At 43.8% G+C, this 22,321-nt stretch overlaps 1 protein-coding gene across 1 annotated transcript in view; it reads right to left on the bottom strand.

The window, feature by feature from the left end:
- Positions 1 to 21,223: 21,223 nt before the first annotated feature.
- Positions 21,224 to 22,321, bottom strand: part of LOC148830737 (uncharacterized) — a 69,788-nt gene continuing 68,690 nt past the window's right edge. The window contains exon 2 of the mRNA XM_088919967.1: positions 21,224 to 22,263. Coding sequence (XP_088776093.1) covers positions 21,224 to 22,263 — 1,040 coding nt within the window. The remainder of the gene's footprint in view (positions 22,264 to 22,321) is intronic.

Consider the following 22,321-nt stretch of genomic DNA (forward strand, 5'->3'; position numbering starts at 1 on the left):
CCATGTAAGGTCCTTAGAGATGTGAACACCTAGGAATTTGAAGTTATTCACCATCTCCACCGCAGACCCTTCTATGTAGATGGGGGAGTGAACTTTTCCTTGTCTTCTGAAGTCAACAATCAGCTCTTTGGTTTTGCTGATGTTGAGACATAGGTTGTTGGTTCGGCACCAGTCTGCAAGTTGTTTTATCTCCTCCCTGTAGGCAGTCTCATCATTGTCAGTGATCAGGCCCACGACTGTGGTATTGTCAGCATACTTGATGATGGTGTTTGTGCTGAACTTGGCAGTACAGTCGTGAGTGAACAGGGAGTAAAGCAGTGGGCTGAGCACACAGCCTTGAGGGGCACCGGTGTTAAGGGTGAGTGTGTTGGAGGTGAGGTTGCCAATCCTGACAGTCTGGGGTCTGCTGGTGAGGAAGTCTAGGATCCAGCTGCAGAGGGTTGTATCTAAACTTAGAGCCCTGAGTTTGGTAGAAAGTTTTATGGGTATGATGGTGTTAAATGCTGAGCTAAAGTCAATGAACAGCATTCTTGTATAGGTATTCCTTTTATCCAGGTGGGTTAGTGTGGTGTGTAAAGCTATAGAGATTGCATCCTCCATGGAGCGGTTTGTGCGATAGGCAAACTGGAGAGGATCCAGTGATTTTGGAATGCTGGCTTTAATGTGTGGAATAAGTAGTTTTTCAAAGCACTTCATTATGATGGGGGTGAGTGCAATAGGGCGGTAGTCGTTCAGGCATGTGGGGGCTGATTTTTTCGGTACTGGCACGAAGGTGATTATCTTGAAGCAGCTAGGTACAGTGGCCTGGGCCAAGGACATGTTGAAGATGTCGGTACAGACATCAGCTATCTGCCAGGCACTTGCTCTGAGTACCAGGCCAGGGATACCATCAGGTCCAGCAGCTTTATGTGTGTTCACTCTACTTAGTGATTTCCACACATCTAGCTTGGGTGGGGTGGCAGGGGAGTCAGTGGTCCAGGTGGTTGGTTCAGGGTTTTGAGCTTTGAAGCGTGGGTAGAAGGTGTTAAGCTTCTTTGGAAGAGAGGGGTCAGTAGCGCTTACAGGGCTTGTTTTGCTCTTGTAGCTTGTGATTGTATTTATATCTTGCCACATGCGTCGTGGGTTAGTGTTGGTGTTGTAGTGGTCTTCTATCTGGGATTTGTACTGTTTCTTGGCAGATTTTATGCCAGCTCTTAATTTTTTCCTAGCCCCTCTCAGTTCTTTCTCATTACCAGATTTGAAGGCTGCATCACGAGCTTTGAGCAGGGAGCGGATCTCAGTGTTCATCCAAGGTTTTTGATTCGGGAGTTTGCGTATCTATTTAACACTCACCACATCATCAGCACATTTGCTGATGTAGCTAGTGACTGCTGATGTATACATATCAATATCGGTGTGGGATCCATGGGAGGCTGCATCTTTGAACACACTCCAGTCTGTGCACTCAAAACAGTCCTGAAGCATTGATTCTGCCTCTTTGGTTCATGTTTTTACATTTATAACTGGAGCCTTGGTGCGTTTGAGAAGTCGTCTGTAGGCTGGGAGTAGGAACAGGGAGATGTGGTCAGATTGTCCAAGAGGGGGGTGAGGTACTGCTTTGTAAGCACCGGGTACATTAGTATAAACAAGGTCAAGTGTGTTGTTTCCCCTGGTGGGGCAGTCAACGTGTTGGTTGTAGCTAGGCAGGACTGATTTCAGATTTCACTGATTAAAATCGCCTGCAATAATAAAAACACCATCAGGGTGTGCTGATTCTTGTTTACTAATAGCTTTGGATAGCGTTTTGACTGCTTCCTTAGCATTAGCGTTAGGAGGTATGTATACAGCGGTAATAATGACCAACGTGAATTCCCTAGGTAGGTAGAAGGGTCGGCATTTTACCATTAAATATTATTAAGTCTGGTGAGCAGTGGATCGCAATTTCTGTAGTATCTCTGCACCATGCTTGGTTGACATAAATACACAGACCTCCTCCTTTATTTTCTGTCCGATCGGAGAGTTAAAAAATCATCCAGCTGAATGGCGGAGTCCGGTATGTTGTTGTGAAGCCATGTTTCCGTAAACACAAGAGTGCAGCAGTCTTTTATTTCCTGGCGAGTAGTGAGCCTCAGTTTTATTTCGTCCAGTTTGTTGTCTAGGGACCGTACGTTAGCGAGGAACAGGCTGGTTATAGGTGGTCTGTTCCGCTGTTCTTTTAGTCTTATTTGCAGCCTGGCTCTCTTACCGCGTTTCTGTTTGCGCTTGCACCGCTTGCGCCGTCTCCTCTCCCGGCGGTCACAGTCAGGTGGCTCCGCGGTTTCCGGGTCGGCGGTGTAGAAGATGGACGAGCTGATGTAATCCAGGTCGAGCGAACTAAAGGAGAAATCCCTGCAGTTGTTTCTGATGTCCAGTAATGTTTTCCGGTCATAAAACAAGAAGTAAGCTTCAGTGTTTTGAGTAAATAACGTGACAAAAGACATAAGAATAACGAACAAAAAGCACCATTGTTTAAGAGCTAATGAAGCCGCTGCGTCCATGCGCGCCACCATCTTGATTCGATAATGCACACTGAAAATAGGTGAGCAAAAGAACTCACACTCCACACTAGTCCAAGAGAGAAACTCAGCTTCTAAATGGTTGTAAAAAGTGAGAGACAAGTTCACCGTCAAGATAGTAGCAGGGCCAGCAGCTCAATGTCCAATAAAACAGGAAGTGCCTTCTACCCAGATTAATCCAATAAACCAACCAGAAAAAAAAACAAATAAGGCCAACCTAGGGCCGTGACACTAATATGTCTTTGGACTGTGCAGTACTGTGCTTTATATGGTACTGAGAAGTAATCAACTGTAGTTTAATATAATTGGTATATAAATATACAGTATACAGAGTAAATATAGTACAGTACTGTGTGGTTTTAAAGCCATTACAGTATACTATGTGGAGCAGCAGAATTTGCAGCTTCTTTTAAAAGTCCAATTACCAACTCCCCACCCAAGTGAATGGCTGAACTGAAAAATGATGACATGGATATGTTAAAAAAATTAGGGAGCTTGACCACTGCCAACCTGGTGTAGAAAATAAAAAAGCTGCAGAATCTGACCTACCAGCTTGGACTGGAAGAGAAATGACCAGAGGAAAATTTCTGAACTGTCGTGTATGTGCTATAACACAAACTACTAAAAGAAAACAAAGTAACGGGAGAAAAGGATTATGTTGCAGACTGCTCTTCTCATTTACTGGACTGCACAGAACTTCTTTCCAATTACATATTACATAAAATGTAGCTTCCAAGGAGGTATACATCCACCAAAGGAAATAGATCCAGCAAGCAAATCTACATACATTACACCTCCTCCCCTCTTAAATTAACCATATAAAAAAAAGTGAACACACAAGTTATATCAGATTCAACTTAAACTAACCTTAAAGAAAAGTAAACAAACAGTATGTATCAGAACATTAAACTTTCACTTTTTCCTTTTCTTTTTTACAAATCAAGTCTTTGTGGAGGTTTTCTACACCTCTCAGGGTCACTTCTTTACAAGCCTCGTGGACTTGGGGCCTCAGACTGGTTGGGAACAGTCACATCAGGTGTGCTATCATGCTGGACAGTGTCCTTAACACTGGCTGAGACTGGAGTGGTAATTTCAAGAGCATCTTTATCATGGCCGCTTGAATCAGAGACAGATGATGGAATGGATTTTACCTGTGCGTCCACTATTTGGTCTGCATGACGTCTCCAAGTACTTTCTCCAATGTCCACTGTATATGTCAGAGGGCCTGTTCTGGTGGCAATTGTTCCTGATTGTCACTTGTCAGTCTGATAATCTCGTGCAAAGACTTTCTGACCCACATGAAAGCTTCTTGTAGGTTTATCATTCATGTGTGCAAACTGTTTCTTTTCAACATCTCGCCTGACTGGTTTGATGAGGTCCATGTGTAATCTCAAGTTTCTCTTGAGGAACATCATCATTGGAGTTTGGCTGGTGGTAGCATGCACTGCATTCCTGTACACAATTAAGAAGTTGTCCATTTTGTGCTGCAGTGATATGTTGTCATTGTCCATTGCTTTGATTGCTTTCTTGAAAGTCTGTATAAATCTCTATGCTAAGCATGTGGTGACAGGATGGTATGTGGCAGAGGTAAAGTGCTTGATACCATTTTTCTTCATGAATATCTGGAACTCATCTGAGACAAACTGACGTCTGTTATCAGTGCAGATTTGTTCTGGTAACCCGTTCCTGGAGAATATAGTTCTAAGCACAGAAACAGTCTTTTCAGATGTAATTGTTTTCATTGAAATGACTTCAGGCAATTTAGAGTGAGCGTCAACTGCAATTAGGAACATTGAGTCTTTAAACAGTCCAGCAAAGTCAACGTGCACTCTCTGCCATGGTGCCGAAGGCCACTCCCATGGGTGAAGGGGAGCTAAAGGCGATGTGTTCTGAACCTTCTGACATCCAGGGCAAGCCTTTGTGAGATCCTCAATTTGCTTATCGATTCCTCACCACCACATGTAACTACGGGCAAGACTCTTCATCTTAACTGTACCTAGGTGTCCCTCATGTAGTGTGTATATCATTCTGCTGTGCAATTTAGAGGGGATGACCACACATTCCTGTGTTCCCTGGCACACAGACAGCTGGTCTCTCCTCACTGAGAATGCTGGATACAACGAGTCTCCATGTGTAGGCTATCCTCTCACAGTAATGTCATAGACTTTAGATAATGTTGGGTCATTGTGGGTTTCTCTCTGAATGAGGGCATTTATGACAGGTAACTGACTGAGAATTGTGGTGTGGAATACATCAGCTGAATCAACAGCATTTGACTCCTCTGTAGTCCTTAGTGGTAAGCATAACAAGCCATTACCATGTAGTTTGGTCCCTTTGTATTCAATTTCATACTGATGGGCACCCAGGAAGAATGACCATCACTGTAGCCATGCCGACGTCATCACTGAGACACCTTTCCTATGGTTGAATATTGAGACCAGGGGCAGATGGTCCGTAACAATGGTGAAATTTTGAACATAAAAGGAGTAATGGAATTTTTTTACACTCCATACAAAACTAAGGGCTTCCCAGTCTATTTGAGCATAGTTGCGGTCGGCAGTCGTCAGTAATCTGGAAGCGAAGGCTATTGGTCTTTCTGAGCCATCTGGAAACTTGTGTGACAGCACAGCGCCAATTCCATATGGTGATGCATCACATGCCAGTCTGATGGGTAAGGATGGATTTAAGTGCCCGAGCACTACATCAGAAGTTATGAGTCTCTTTGTCTTTTAGAAGGCTTGCTCACAGCTGTTTGTCCACTTCCAATGTGACCCTGTCTGCAACAGTGCATTTAGAGGGTGCAGCACAGTAGAAAGGTTGGGTAGGAATTTATGGTAGTAGTTCTAAGTCCTAAGTCCTAAGTATGAATGCAGTTGAGACACATTCTTCAGCTTCAATTCTATCTTGTGACTTCTGGAGACCATCCTTGTCTATCATGTGTCCACAGTAAGAGATCTCCGTTTTGAAGAACTCACACTTGTCTTTATTGGCTCTGAATCCATACTCACACAGCCTAGCCAGGACCTACTGTAAGTTATTTAGGTGGTCCTCATCATTTTTCCCTGTCACAATTATGTCGACAAGGTAACACTTTGCTCCAGGAATGCTTTGCAGCACTTGGTCCTCTGTCAGAGGGAAGGGGCCAAGGCAATTCCGAAAACGAGATGGTTGTACTGGTAGAGCCCTTTATGTGTGTTTATGGTTAAGAACTTCTTTGACGTATTCTCCATTTCCATTTGAAGGTAAGCTTGGGCTAAATCAATTTTAGTCCCCGCAGATGCGCACGCTGCTTGTCTCTCTTTAGTGGCAAGCATGACAAACCGCCTACATTACTATGTAGTTTGGTCCCTTTGTATTCAATTTCATAGTCCCTTTCTTCATCACTGGGACTATGGGTGTAGCCCACTCACTCCACTCTACCTTAGATAGAATTTCTGACTTCTCCAAATTCTCTAACTCTGCTTCCAATTCGGGGCAGATTGCATAAGGTACAGGTTGAGCCTTATGGAACTTTGGAATAGTGTCCTCTTTCAGTTCAATTTTTGCCTTAATTCCTTTTAGTGTTCCTATCCCTTTCTCAAACACTTATTCAGCGTCTGCTAGTATCTGACCCAAACTCTTACTGGTGTCCTTGTAGTGCCATGTGGGAACATATTTAGTGCTTTTATAACATGCCAGTCCATCGCCAGGAGCCATATCACCCTGCAACTCACAACTGGCAACCCACTGAAGCTAAGCATTTAAACATTGCCTGTCTGTGTATTAAGATAGATGAATACGATTTATTACAAACACATAGCTCTCTTCTTTTGTTTCTGTCAATAAAATAGCAATTAAAATGCAGGAACATGCAGAGTTTAAAGCTACAGGAAGGTGGTTGATAGCTTGTAATAACCTAAGAACTCTAGGACTAATTGTTTTCACCATCCAGTGAGGTCCTTAGAAAACAAGAGGCAGTCTGGGACAACATTAAAGTGTTTCTTCCAGTTCCCCTGAGTTGTATATCAAAAGCAAGGAAGACATTTTGTAGAAACCTTAAATATCATAAATGGAGTTTATTACAGAAGCATAGGACAAATGTTAGATCCTTATATCACACACTTATCTTTCTCACACTGTATATTTCTTACCTTGGACTTCTCTTTGTGTATCTCACTCACACCTCTCCTGAAAGGAGCTGTACCAATGATGTAAGTGGGGTTCTGCATTTCTAAACAGGATTGCCAGTTGGTCACAGGTTACCCGACCACTATAAGACATGAGGGATTTACCTCCAAACTCAAATGAATTAAAGTTTTAATTCAGCATCATATAAACTATTTGCTAAACTAATAAAAACTAATATTCTTCATAATATTAGTTTAGTTTAATACTAAACTAATATTCTGCATAGATATTACTATGAATAGAGTATTTTATGACAACATGTAATGCTTTTTTATTACTAAAAACTAATGTTGTCTGATATTTTAGTTTTTATTTTATTTGTTTATTTTCTTGTTGTAACATGTTAGGAGCTCACTGGATAATTTGTATGGAAACATTTACAAACATGGAATATCATGTGTTTTCTGGTAATATATAGTTATAGGTAAATTAAAAACATTTAAACATAATACTTCTCTATACTGAAATTACATTTCTTCCAGAAATTAATATGTAAAAAAAGTTACAGATGAGAGGGGAATGAGATTATGTGGTATAATGTGACCTTGTGGGTTAATTTATATTAGTCAAACTATAAGACCAGTGAAAACATTAATTTCTTAGCATAAGAGCACTTGAACTAAATGAAAAAAAATCACCAGTTACCAAACCAGGAAGCTGAATGTTGACATTTTTGATTGCAGAACCAATTAAGTCCCCCATTTGAGGAGGTGATATAAAAAGCCCCTGTGTTGTGAAACATTTTGTATTTATTGCAGTGTTAAAGTCCATCCATCCATTTTCTAACCACTTCATCCAATTTAAGATACTGAGGAGCCTGAGCCTATCTAGGCAAACAACAGATGTAAGGCCAATACATCCTGGATAAGCTTCCAGTCTTTCACAAGGCATTCTGCATAAAGACATGTATACACACCAGGGCCAATTTTTTCAGAAGCCAATTAACCTACTGTACCACCATATCTTTGGGAGGAAACTGGATCACCCTGAGAAAACCCATGCAAACATGGGGAGATCATACAAACTGAACATACAGATGCACCCCAGGTCAAGCATTGACCCTAAGGTATCAGCGCTGCAAAGCAGCAATGTTAACCATTGTGTCACTGTGCTTCCTGAGTTAAAGTCCAAAAGGGCTTAAATTAAGAATTTGATCCTAGATGAATAGATTAATGGAAAGAGACTTTCTAACAGTTATCATTCTTTGCTTTTTTGAAAAAAACTTGGGGGAACTGATCCTGGGACCTCATGCCCCCAAGTTGAGTTTTTAGAATGTACAGTAGTGTGTGAAAATACTTTAATATTATGCAGAGAAAGAAGGCTATTCAGCCCTCATCTGGTTGGTAGAATGTCAAGGAACCTATATGTGGAATAGGAGGATCCTTATGCGTGACCGGAATCCCACAGGACGCAGAGTAGCAAAGGGACAATCCAAAAGACGAAATCCAAAGGCTGGGTCGATAAGGGAGGCAGAGGGTCCGGTAACGAGAGATATCCAAAAACAATCCAAAAGTCAAAATCCAGAAGGTGATGTCAAGAGGCGGAAGCAGAAGATTCGTAACGGGAGATCAGTCAAAAGGCTTGGAAACACACACTGGAGAATACTACAAAAGGCTTCTCAATAGTGAGCATGGGAAGGTGTGCGAAGGGGGTTTAAATACTGAAAGGAAAGGGGTGTGATTGGATGATTGGTTAGGGAGTGAGAATTTGAGGAATCTGATGCATGTGAGAATGTGATGGGTTCAATCAGGGATGAGATTGTGAAGCAGAGGTTCCAGGAATGTAACGTCGTTTGCGAGGGAGAGTGTGGAATGTGACAGAGACAGAACAGCGTTTCCGAGGTAGAGTGTGGGGCGTGACAAGAATTCTAGTGAAAAACATAAAATATATTATGTTACTCAAAACATGATGGTGTTAATATCCGTTTTATTCTCATAGCTTAACAGCAGTGTAGAGCAGTACAATAAACCTAAGAACTTGTTAATGATGATCAAATTGCATGTGTTTAAAAACACATCAAAGTATATTTTTTAATTTTACAGTTATTTATTTTTAATACATTTGAAATTATTGTATTAAAAGAATATGATTTTTTTTTCATCTGAGATCCTACTATTAAATACATTTATTTAACAAAATGATAAGAAATAATCATTTTTAAACAGAATTAGAATTTAAGCTAATTATCAGTTTTATTTATTTTTTGTTTGGTTTTTGGAAATACTGGATAATGACCTTTAAACACTACACCTGTGCTATGATTTGTGTAAATGCATATGTCTGATTGCAGTGATGTATCCAGACAATTTTTAAATATTCTTGACCTCAGGATTAATGTTTTCAAAGACAGCAGCATATTCTCTGAGTTTTTATATCATCTGTGTTCTATAAAAGGCACGTTCATTTTTAAACACATGCACACATGAAGCATTTTTGAAAGAATATAGAAATGATTAAAGTCTTAATCATTATAGCATTTGTATGAGAATAAGTGGTTTGACTCCCCTACTTGATCTCTAGCCTCAGTGACCTTCCCTGTACCCTTTGCCATAATCTTTTAAAAGGCCATCTGTTCTCTTTTAAATGATATGACTGGGAGGCTTTGCTCTCAGACACCAATTGATTACAGAAGCATTAATCAAGGGCACGGATTATCTCCAATACAAAATGTTCACTTCTATGGTTCACCAATTACAATTTTATGGGATGGGACATTAGGGTGCTGGATGAGCAATCCATTTAAACATTTACTCAACATCTTGAGAAAACCCAAACCCAGAAGGACTGACATAATGGGAAGAATGTGAGAGGAAAACATAAAACTATATGACTCCACATTAAACTTAATTGACTGTGTTAGAGATGGATATTAAACCCTATGTTTTATACAAATGTCCTTCCATTAGCAGGTATTGTAGAAGAAGATTGGTCCTTTCCACTTTTGGCAGTCTCATTGGTTTAATGATTGCTTGTTTTATTTCAAATTTAATGACCCCACATTAATTTGCACAAGCTAAAAGGGCTGTATTTTTTACAAAAAATATCCTAGTACAATTCCTTAGTCTGCTTGGTTTTGTCGACTCATGCAGATTCAGTTAACCAATAATTATTTCATCACATTTTGATGAGCACATTATTATTTCTTATTTGTTTATTTTCTTTTATCTGGAATGGGTTTCTATAGTTATAAATTAATCTTTATTTCTATTTGTACTTTTAACAGGTATTACATACATATACGGTATCAGTCTAGTGTATTTGTATATTGCCCTATTTTAAGATTTATACTTGCTAGTGCTTTTATTAAAATAATTTAAATTAGAACTTTTAGAAAAAGCATTTATGATGATGCTTTTATTTTTAATTTTCAATGGCAAATTTGCATTGTTATTACATGATATTGCTCACAGCAGATATCTGTGTAATATTCACCTGTGAAGACCTTTTTGAGGTTACCACTAAAGCAATATTTTGTTTCCCCTCATAACCTACTACCATCGAGAAGAGAGTAAGGTTATATGTATACTTTAGTTTTCTGCTGTAATGTACTGTAATAAAAAAAACTTTATAAACTGTTTTCATTAGAGGAATAACCCTCCTTGAAACAGCCATATGTATTAGCTCTCTCAGAAATGAATTCCTGGAATACCCTGCCAGTAATAACAATAGCAGTCAAAATAGTAATAGTAAGAGCAGTAATGATGAAGCTGAAAACAACGTAATTAGATGATGAAATAATACAAATAAGGTAAAGTCAAATTTGACTAAACTACATTAAGTTAATCTATTTAAACATAGTTGCACTGCACCATAAGTGTAAAGCAGATTGTACCTCTAATCAGCACTAACCCTCCTGTAGACCAAAAGACCAAACTGTTTTTTCTAAGCCACAAAAACATTCATATGACATCATTGATCCGTTACTTTTTACTTTTCAATGAGGGAAAAAGTCAATGTGCACATTATTAATACAGGACATTTAACTTTTTTTAAAAAATTTCTTAAAGGTGGCATTCAGGCAGTTAGTGAGATCCAAGACTGTACAGTAGCACTGATCTCCATTCATATTCATTTCCTGGGATAAAAGTATTTCTTCTGTGTGCTGAATGTAGCTCTGGAGGGAGCTCATCAGTTCGTTGTGAAATAGTTTTAAGGATAATAATTAGAGAATTCTGTGTGAAGATAAAAAATCTTCATGGATACACTCAACATGTTCATATCAGCACAATTGCTGTTAATTAATTACTACAACAAAATAGTTACAATGATCAGTGAATCCTCATGCCTGGAAAGTTAGTTCTGTCTTTTTCTGAGGCAATGTCTTCCACCATAAACGTTTTTACACATTTCATCTTACTGCCTACTATTTCTGGTCTATTTCTGCCTGATGGCAGGGTAGCAATGGCTTTTCATTATTTTGTTCCCTGCCATGTTAATTGTTCACCTGTGTAATATTTAGTAGTGCTAATCTGACTAAAGGCCAGTGGAGTTCCAACCCCCACAACAAGTGACTGACATTATAGGATGTGAGTATGTTTACACATTAGCATAAACATCATTTCTGAATTGCACCTGGCATTGATTACTAAAAGCTGTCATGTCGTCCAGCATTCCTTTCTCACAGTATTATTTTTGTTACTGTTTCAGACACTGTGTACTGATTGATGACCATGCTGAATACAAAGAGAATATGGTTTCAAAGAGGGGAGAGTGGGATATTTTTTTAAATACTGGTTAAATAATGAAGTATGAAAAACGCATTCACAACAAATGCAGATATGTCATTTTAAGATGTGTTTTTTACTGAAAGTTAGGTAATTAAACCATATCTTTTTAAATCAAGAAGTGAGGGCAAAATCGTTTACTGTTTGTTTCACAGACTGTTGGACAGAAATGGGATAAATCATGTAATTGCCCCTCTTGCCTATCCCCTGTCTAGTGTTCTTACACATTTCCTGCAGAAAGCTGGCTTCCATTGAAGTGCCCAATAATTGCAGAAGCAATAGCTTTCAAAAGCTTGTGTGAAATACCTTTTCGGTCTCATTGACAGCAGCCTTACTTTCAAGGTTATGCTTACTATACTTTGCCTATGCATTGATAAGAATCTATGCTATAAATTCCAATTTAATCTCATAGTTTCCTTTTTAAATGTAAGAAATTAAACTGTGGAACACTAAGGTCTAGGACTGGACACAAATGACTGTATGTGAATGAATAGTGTGAGTTAATATTTAGATTATGTCTGAAATATGAATGCGGATTCCACAGCACTTAATACCCACTTCAAAATATATTGTTAATAGTCTAAAGAAATACAATGTATCTTTGTCATCAGATGTTTTGAAGCCCTTGGGAGAAGCAGAATGAAATGTGTGTGGCTGGAATGACGTGGTGTGTTGCACTAATTTGCAAAAGAGAGAAAGCCCATCTGTGATGGAACAAAAAGCACCGATTCTCACACAACAAGCCTGGTGACCTTCAGGGAACACAGGTCCTCAGGGACTAAAATATTGATATGGTCACTACCTAAAATATTTACTGCTTTTAATTTGTCTGCAAGTGTATCACCTCCAAGCTTGGAGGTGAAATGCAGGTCTCAATCAGTGCTGATGCTGTCACTTGTCTAGACATCTGACAGATAGCATCACCAGTTCTGATCTCTGTAAGACCTTGATAGAAATTGATAGAAAAATATTGATATTCTGAATGTGAAGGCTTGTGCTGTCTTAATACAAATGAAAAGCAGTCAATCAGATCTTACACCTAATTACACATAATTTATTTTAGGTATGGGTGGTTTTACAGTTGTGAGGAAAGTAACAATAGAATGCCTTAATTAATTTTCAGGGGTTGGTATGGTGTTTTTAATAATGTTGCATTTTTATTTATGGAGATGGTGAAATTAGAAATTCAAGTTAAATGTTCTGTTAATAATGCAGGTTTGTAGTGGTGTGAACTCCATCTCCACTCCGATGATCTGGGGATGACAGATGCTATGCTGTATGTATGAGAAACATATCTTCATATCATTCATAATCTTCATTTTTATGAAATATTAATTGATTCTCAAGATGCACTTGTACATTATGCAAATGCCTAATCTATTCCTAAACAGGGAATGACAAATACTGTATAGAAACTAGTTGTAGGTTTTAGATATTTGAAAGTGTTTAAGTACTAAATCTTTTATGTGCTTTTTTGGTTTACAGTACTGTCTACATTAGTTTTTCTGCACGTCTTGTGCTGAGGAGTGCATTGTTGTACATTTTCCATGTAATTTGTTCTACTTTGAATTACGTTTGTTATGATTTATTCACTTGACTCACGTCATTGTACAGGATGACATACAAGGACCCAAAGTATCATCACATAGTACACTATACACACAATATTTAGCCTTCCCAGACTTGGACATATCTATCTGAAGTTGGAGGGAAAGCACTGCATTGCCACTTTGTTCAATGTTAATCATGCAGATTTAACCCTGCTGTTCAAGGCATAATATTACATACAGCCTAGAGTATTTTACCAATTGGTGTTAAATACAAAGGTTATGTGTATATTTTTTCAAAAATTACCAATGAGATGTGCAGAAAAGTAGCCACACCGAAGCAGCGATTGGTTTGAAGTGTGCACTTCATTATGACATTATGATTATTGTCTACAGAGAAGAAAATTAACAAGCTAGTCTCTTAAGACTGATTGAAAACTCACTATACACTGAACTCTTTTGTAAGTGCGTTTTGTATTGGGTGATGCTCATATAATTGCTCTGTGTTGTTAAGAGTCATTAACACTGTGATTAGATTCAGTTGTTCCAAGGACCTTCAGATGCAGAGTCATCTCTTATTTACCCATTCTTTGAAAATGACTGCATTTTAGCCTATTCTTTAGCACATAATATTTAACATATGAACAAGTAGTAAATTCATTCCATGCTGAAAAGAGAAGAAAACACACTGGAGAAAACATTTACTGGAGCTTAATGTAAACATTGAACAGTGTGTCAACTTCAGTAAAAAGCTAAAGTTGTTGGCATTCCTAATTAATTCCATTACAGTGGTGTCATCAGCAAATGAAAAACGACATTTTTAATGGGAAGAAATACTGCCATTTGTGAAGAAAGAGAACAACACTGGAGAGTGTACAGGACTTGAGATATACCAGTGTACTGTAGTTGTTTATGTTAAACTCTTATGCAAATCTACTAACTGGAGCGATCAAAAACAATGACTTGGTTTTGTCAATTTTTTGCAACAATAAAAGAAGGAGCAAATTGATGCATGTAACAGTTCAGACAGGAGGATGAAATGGTATGCATATCTGGTGCTTTCTTATTGTATTGTTTCCTAGATATCTACAGATCCAGTCATTCAGAATGCATGCTGAATAATAGAGCACATTGCACCACTAAGTTACTGCACACCTCAAGTTACTGCAGCACGTTGCCCTTTTAAAAAAAATATTCTGTTGTGGAAATGCACTATTTTCTAAAACTGCCAGGGAAACGGTAATTGCTTAATGTGTTGTGTGGAAGCATTTGGGCTGTCACCAGAAAACGCCTGGTTTTGAATGCTGAGCCCCTTGAGATAATTGTTTTCCAATTATAGAATTTAAGTTGTACACTCTTTTGACTTTTATTAATTTTAAACTATGTATTAATAATAATAAATAATCAACCTTATTTTATATAGCACCTATAAAGGTGGCTTCTCAAAGCACTTTAAAGAATGACAACAACAATAAATAAGAATACACAAGATAAAACACAATTACAATACACAGAGGAGACCGTGGATGGTGATACAAATTATAGTAGGAGCAGAGGGGTAAATAATGGAACCAGTTAAGTAAAGGCTCCTCTAAAGAAGAAGGTTTTGAGTCTGGATTTGAAGGAGTTTAGAGAAGGTGATGAATATGCAATATACTGCGATATATAAAATTAAAACGGCACATCATAATATATTTACAATTGATAAAAAATGGTTGCAACTGCTCCAAAGTTTCTTCAGACAAGAGAGTGCAATTTTTGTTACAGCCTAAACCTTCCCCCACACAACCACCCCCCACTGCGATCAGGTAACGAACATTTGTTAAAAGTATAACTTGAGTTTATAGCAGACACTTTTGCATGTTTCAGTGCATGTTTCAGTGGCCTTTTTAATACCACTTTGTTATTCTAGGCTATAATGATAAAATATTTATATTCAATTTCAGTTTAAGGCTAGTTTTTACTTCTGCCATTGACAGAATTCATGTTTGCTAACTCATTCATGTTCATTCATTATTAATATCAATACTATCTTCCTTATTTCATTTAAATTGGAACATTTTTATAAGTATAAATCCACCAGTTCATCTATTTCCTGACCACTATATCCAGGACAAAGCCAAGGCAAGCAAGAGACAACGTGCGAACTCCATCTGTAACACAATGGCATACAGTACTTTGATGAAAATGCTCTCTTCCTGTAAAAGATTGCATATGTAGTTTATTCTTATCTGAATAAAACAGAGAATACAGAAAGAGTTTCACAAATTAAAGACAGATTGAACCCAATGAGTTTATGTTATTCTTCTTTATGTGGTCAGGTGTTTCATATAATTAACTTTTGAATTATTGTTGTGTGAAAAATTGAATTGTTATGAATTTGCTTACACCTGGGATCTGCTTTATTCAAATAAAGGTTTCTAAAAATGGAACCAGGTACAATATGTTGTTTAAAGAAAAGTAGTGAAAACTTTCACAAATTACGATGTTTGAAAATGACTGTGGTTTTATGGGTCTGTGTCATTTGTTTGGATTTGTTATTGACATCTGAAACATCAGATAAATAGGCATTTTAATTAGAAAGCAAAGGCTGTGAAAACAGTGACAAATCACCTTGAACAAAATCCAAGCATTTTGAATTTATTGTAAATAAATTAATATGTTTAATAATGATCAAATAGATTATTATACTCTAATTGAATACCATACAATATTATTTTAATATTTAACATGTTGTGTCACATACAAATAATAAATATTTCAATACAGTGTACACATTCTACATTAATATTCCCTATGAACTGGATTTTAAAAGTACTTTTTTACATCAATAACAACAACAAGTATTCATAGAAAAGGTTAAAGCATTCTAGCTTTTTATAAAGTATATAAACTTAATAGTCAGAACAAGCACATCAAAACCTTTCCAAAATAACCACAGTAAGTTACCAGCTTTGATGTATAAAATGTTTATGAAGAAGATTTAATGCTGTTGTGTTTTTTTTTATTTTTAGCTACAACTACCAGCCATATACAGTATGTATAATATATTAATATTCCTACATTAATATAGTTTATGACATTCAGAGATGTTTTGCTTCTGTAATTTTTATTGTCAGCTGTCAATATTCCCTCTAATATTCAATATTCCCTTTAGTTCCATATTAATTAGTTCCATATTAATATTCCATATACAGTATGGAATTAATTTATTTATACTGTCATACAGTATATGCCATACAGTATATTGAGTTCCATATACTGTATGGAATAAGAAGATTTAAACATGCGCAGCAGAGAAACAGATTAGAAGAAGCAATCGTTTCACAAACATCCAAGCACCATAAGTGCCACCTACAGATGCAGCCATTCAAAATGCACGGTATAAACCCGCGGTACGGTAAACTACCCACAAGCCACCGCAGGGCACCGCAGGGCACCGCGATAAGTGATTGGCTGGCCAAAATGACCGACAGGGGCACTCGTGGTGCATTGGTTGGTAGTGAAAAGATTTAATCATTTAATGTCTTTACTGTGCACATTTTAATCCGCTTAGTTTTGAATATTTATATGGAATTTTACCACTAAAGGGAAATTTTAGTAGCTGAGCATAAAAAGAAGAGGAGCATAACGCATCTGAAGGTCATAAACGATATTAATTTAGGAACATAAACATTACTGTATGTACGTAAACTGTACTGTGTATGGCTTGTCTTGGTAGTTTAAAGAAAAAATACACACCAGTCTTCAATTTCTCCCTAAACATTTTAAGCATGAAAGTTTTATGAAACGGTACCCAAATATGCGATTGCTGTATAGAATGAATTTTAATTTAAAAAAATTATTTAACACGAAAATTAAGCTGTTTACATCTTCCGCCTGAGAACAGTCACCCGTTGCTACCCAACGCAGAAACACAGCCACTAACTAGCAAAGAGAGGACATTAGCTAGCCAATATGATAAAGAAATAAATGATTATTTTGTTTATTTCTTTTGCACATTTATTTGAACATTTCCATCAATTGTACAAGCACTTGGAAATTGTCCAATCCCTAGTTCATCAGGCATTTTCTTTTACGCTGCGGGCATTCTCCCGGTCTGGCGCCGGTCTGTGTCTTCTAGGATATAATGCCAGCGAAGTCTTGTTTTTATGTCCACTATAACAGACAATCTCCTTTGCTTTTAACCAAGCGTTTAATAATTTCCTAAAATGAAAATGATTTACTTTATTTCTCTCACGGGATCAATAAAAGTATTGTAGCGTTTTCAGGTTCTTTTCAGAATAAAGGACCAGTGGAGACGCGATTACCAAACCAAGCGCTAGCTTTATTCATTAACAACCACACAAAACCAAACACAGAATCTACATGCACATGAGGAGACTGACGGAACACATACACATCTTTAGGGTGGTAATTACTTAACAACATGCTATACTTTTATAAGACTACACAGGGCACTAGAACTACTAGGACATTATTTACACAGGTAGGGTCAGCCACTGGTCATCGTGCTGACCCTCAGACTCTCCCCGGCTACCACTCCCAGCATGCCCAGCGGTACTACGAGCGCCTAGGGGTGCTTCCTCCTCACCACGAGGCGAGGGCGTTACACTGCCCCCACCTGAAGCGTCTGGTGTCTCGTCGACGTCGAACACCCCCCTCAGGCTGTACTTGTACTCGGCTAACTGCTGTGGAACCCTGCGTGAGCGGCTGCTGCGCCGCGGTGACGGCTGGCGACCCACGGACGCCCCACTATCGGCCGGCTCCAGCCCCGGCTGCTCCTCTAGAGCCTCCCCACACGGCTCCTCCTCCCGGGCCCGGTAGGGGGCCAGGCGGTCTCGGTGCAGGACCACCACTCTCCCCCGTGTTCACAACCGGACATGGTAGCAGACCTCGCCCACCACCCCGAGTACCTCAGCAGGCCCCTCCCACGACGGCGCCAGCTTAGGGCTGAGGCCTTTGCGGCGGCGCGGGTTGTACACCCAAACCGAGTCCCCGGGCTGGAAGGCAGGCCCCCTGCAGTGCAGGTCGTAGTCCCGCTTCTGCCGGACCCCCGCCTGAGTCAAGTGGGTCCATGCAAAGCTGTGCACCCGCCGCATCCGCTGCCGCAGGTCCCACTCGTAGTCCGGTCCAGCCGGCGGTGCCGACCCGTCTCCAGGCGGCAGGCCAAAGACCAGGTCCACCGGGGTTCGCATTTCCCGGCCCAGCATGAGCGAGGCCGGGGTGCACCCGGTGGATTCCTGGACCGCGGTCCTATATGCCCAGAGCGCAAGGGGGAGGTGGCGGTCCCAGTCCTGTTGGTGCCAGGACACCAGGGTGGCCAGCTGGGTGGCGAGCGTCCGATTAAACCGCTCCACCAACCCGTCGCTCTGGGGATGCAGCGGTGTGGTCCGTGTCTTAGTGATCCCCAGGCGCTGGCACACTCTGGCAAAGACCTGGGAATCGAAGTTACGCCCCTGGTCACTGTGTAACTCCTCCGGCACCCCCAGCCTGGCAAACATCCCCTCCAGCAGGGCATCGGCCACCGTGGGGGCACTCTGGTCCGGGAGGGCGTAGGCCTCCGGCCACTTCGTAAAATAGTCCATGGCCACCAAGACGTAGCGGTTCCCGGCCTCGGTGCGCGGAAATGGGCCCAAAACGTCCACCCCCACCCGCTCCATAGGAGCCCCCACCTGGTGTTGTTGGAGGGGGGCCCGAGAGCACTCGGGGGGGCCCTTCTGCGCCACACACACCGCACACGTTCGGCAATACCGCTCCACGTCCCGGTGGCAAAGACCCCAATAAAAATGGCCTCGGAGACGCTGCAGGGTTTTTTTACCGCCGAAGTGCCCCATGCCCGGCTGGCCATGCACTGCTCGGAGTACCGCCCCGCGGAGTGACCGTGGCACCACCAGCTGCCACCGTACCTCGCCACTGGAGGGTACCCGCCACCCCCTGCGCAGCACCCCGTCCTTTACCTCCAAGGCCTCCCACAGGGCGCAGAGAGCCTTGACGGACTTTGGGTGCGGGGCGAGCTCCTCTCGCGTAGGCCGCACTCCTGCTGCCCTCCAGCGGAGCACTGGCCCCACGTCAGGATCAGCTGCCTGACGCTGCACCAGGTCTGACAGGCCCACCCCCAGCGGCCCCTCCCGGGCCGCGGTGCTCGCCTCCGCCACGGTACGGACCGCCTCCTCACGCTGCTCCCGCTGGGCGCAGTGGTGGCAGTCCGCGGCCTCGCAGGGGCGCCGGGAGAGAGCGTTGGCATTGAGATGGCGAGACCCCGCACGGTGCACGACAGTGAAGTCGTACTCCTGCAGGATCTCTATCCATCGCGCCATCTGCCCCTCCGGCTCCTTAAAGTGGAGCAGCCAGGTGAGGGACGCATGGTCGGTCCTCAGCCGGAACCGGGTCCCGAACAGGTATGGCCTGAAGTGGTGGACCGCCGCCATCACCGCCAGCAGCTCGCGACGGGTCACGCAGTAGTTCCGTTCAGCCCTAGTCAAAGCCTGACTACAGTAGGCCACTACGCGCTCCCCATCTGGCCCCTCCTGCGCCAACACCGCACCCACCCCCGAGTTACTCGCGTCGGTATCTAGAACATACGGTAACCGCGGGTCGGGGTAGGCCAGCACGGGGGCCTCCACCAGAGCTTCACGCAACTGGCCAAAGGCCATCTCACAGCCTGAGTCCCAGTCGAAACGGCGGCCCTTGTCGGTGAGGCGGTGCAGCGGGGCAGCGATGCTGGCAAAGTCCCGGACGAACCTCCGGTAGTACGAGGCCAACCCCAGAAAGCTGCGCAGCTCCGCGACGGTGCGTGGAGTTGGCCAGCCCCTCACTGCGGCGACCTTACCTGGGTCCGTAGCCACCCCTCGCGGTCCAACAACATGTCCCAGGAAGGTCACCTCCTGCCGCAGGAGCTCGCATTTGCGGGGGTTGAGCCTCAGGCCAGCACCGCCTGGAGGTTCGTCAGGGCCTGGTCGAAACCCCGGGCATGAACCAGCAGATCGTCCAGATACAGCACACACTGGTTCCGCGGGACCGATGCCAGCACCCTCTCCATCAGCCTCTCGAACGTCGCCGGGGCATTGCACAGGCCAAAAGGCATGACAGTAAACTGCCAGAGGCCCTGGCCGATGGAAAAGGCCGTCTTCGGGCGAGTATCGGGAGCAAGCGGTACCTGCCAGTAGCCGCAGCTGAGGTCCAGGGAGCTGAACCAGGTCGACCCGGTGATGTAGTCCAGGGCGTCATCTATCCTCGGCAGGGATAGGAATCTTTCTGGGTGACCTCGTTCAGCTTGCGGTAGTTGACGCAGAACCTCCATGAGCCGTCTTTTTTTTTTTACCAGTACAGCTGGCGCCGACCACGGGCTCGCGGAGGGCTCAATCACCCCCGCTGCGGCCATCTCCCGGATCTTTTCCTCGGCGGCGGTCCGCTTGGCGTGAACCATGCGTCCCGGTGGGATGAGGATGGGCCGAGCGTCGCCGGTGTTGATCTCGTGTTGGACCAGGGCAGTGCGGGTGCAGTCCTCATCTCTCGCCACAAAGAGATCCTCGTTCTGGGCGAGTAGCTCCTGGAGCCGCTGCCGCTGCCGCTGGTCCTGATCGAGGCCCTCGCAGCTCCGCTGGTAGAGGTCCTCCACGGCGCGCCTCGCTTCCACGCAACGCTCGGACCCCGCCGCCGCCGCCTTGTCTGGCCCCCCGGCTGACTCGGGGGCAGGATCCAGCATGCTCGCTCCCCGGCTCGCAGGTCTGGTCTGCCCCGGCGACTACCGCCGCCACTGCCTCTTTTTCTCCCGGCTCCGGCAAGCCCGCATCCCTCGGCCTTCACCGGGCCTGCCCTCCACCAGGTGAAGTCGCTCCCCCTGCCACACCAACTCCTGCCGGCTCAAGTCCAAACTGGCCCCCACTCGCTGCAGTAGGTCCAGCCCCAGAATGCAGTCCTCCTGGATGGGTACGAGGTAGCAGGGGTGGCAGACCGTCGCTGCACCTAGACGGAAGGCAAGCACCTGTTTCCCCCGGACTGCAGCGAGCTGTCTCGTCACGGTCCTTAGCCGTAGGCTGGAGGCCTCCCATCCTGGGGGGTTGGTGCCCTCGGTGTCGGGGAGGACGCCCGGCCGGAGTAGGGTCGCCGATGAACCGGTGTCGAGTAGGGCCAGGCAGGGTTGGTCCTCGATTTGGCAGTGGAGGTACAGGCCCCGGCTACCGCCGACTCGCCCCACAGTGGCATGAGGGGCGCCGGTCTTTACAGTGCTCTCCGGAGTGGGGGGTGTTCAAGGGCGGCCTTCCCCGCGCTGAGCCGCCCCGTTCCCGTTTCCCGACGCCGATCGAGGAGTGCGAGGTTCGGGTGCCCGGCAGAACCGGGCTCGGTGTCCTCTCTTCCCGCAGCGGTTGCAAACCAGCGTGCGGGGCTGTTCCGCGGGGGTCGCTGCACGGGCTGGCTCCTCTTCCCCCTCGCTGGATTCCTCCGTCGCCGACTCGGTCAGCCGGCAGGGCGCACTGCGTCTGCTGGCGCTTCCAGCCACCCCGAACACGGCCTCAGCCCGTGTAGCAAGGGCCAAGGCCTGCTCCAGCGATGTTGGCGCGGCCAGCTGCACGTGGCGCCGCAGCTCCTCGGGTGAGAGGGCCTTGAGAAAGGCCTGGAGAGCCATCTCCCGCTGCGCCTCCCGGGGGAAAGTTGGGTATCCTCGGCGGGCGAGGAACATGACATCCGCGGCAACCGGGCCCAGTCGCTCTCCTGGTCGGCGCCGCCGCAGGGCCAGCCTCTCCCTCATCAAGTCCGGCGCCTCCTCCACACCGAAGCGCAGCTGGAGAGCTGCTGCCAGCGCCGTGTATTCGCCTCTGTCCTCCTCTGGGACATCCAGGAGCACCTGGCAGGCCGCTCCTTCCAGCGCCGCCGCCAGGTGGCCAGCCATCTCCGCCCGGCTCCAGCCATTCGTCCGGGCCGCGAGCTGGAACTGCGCCTCATAGGTTTCCCAAGGCGCTTCCCCATCATAGCGACCTGGTCGCACCCACGCCGATGGGTGTGGGAATCGCTGATCGGCTCCGGCAGGGAGGGTATTCTCTCTCTGGGGCACCCGCTGACCAGGAGTAGCGGCCAGTTGCCCCAGCTCTGCCGGTGGAACCACTACTGAGTAGCCCTGGTAAGGGCTGTGGCCACCTGTCGCACCCAGGAGTTGCTCAGGCTCCCTATGTGCGCTGCCGATGGGTTCTGTTTCTTTCAGAGTCAGTCGGCGCTTAACAGAATCGGATAGTGTCCGCCACGATTTGTCCATCCTGCCCGCTTCTGATACCAATGTAGCATTTTCAGGTTCTTTTCAGAATAAAGGACCAGTGGAGACGTGATTACCAAACCAAGCGCTAGCTTTATT

The sequence above is a fragment of the Atractosteus spatula genome, chromosome 7, assembly GCF_055471065.1.
Source record: "Atractosteus spatula isolate fAtrSpa1 chromosome 7, fAtrSpa1.hap1, whole genome shotgun sequence".
NCBI lineage: Eukaryota > Metazoa > Chordata > Actinopteri > Semionotiformes > Lepisosteidae > Atractosteus > Atractosteus spatula.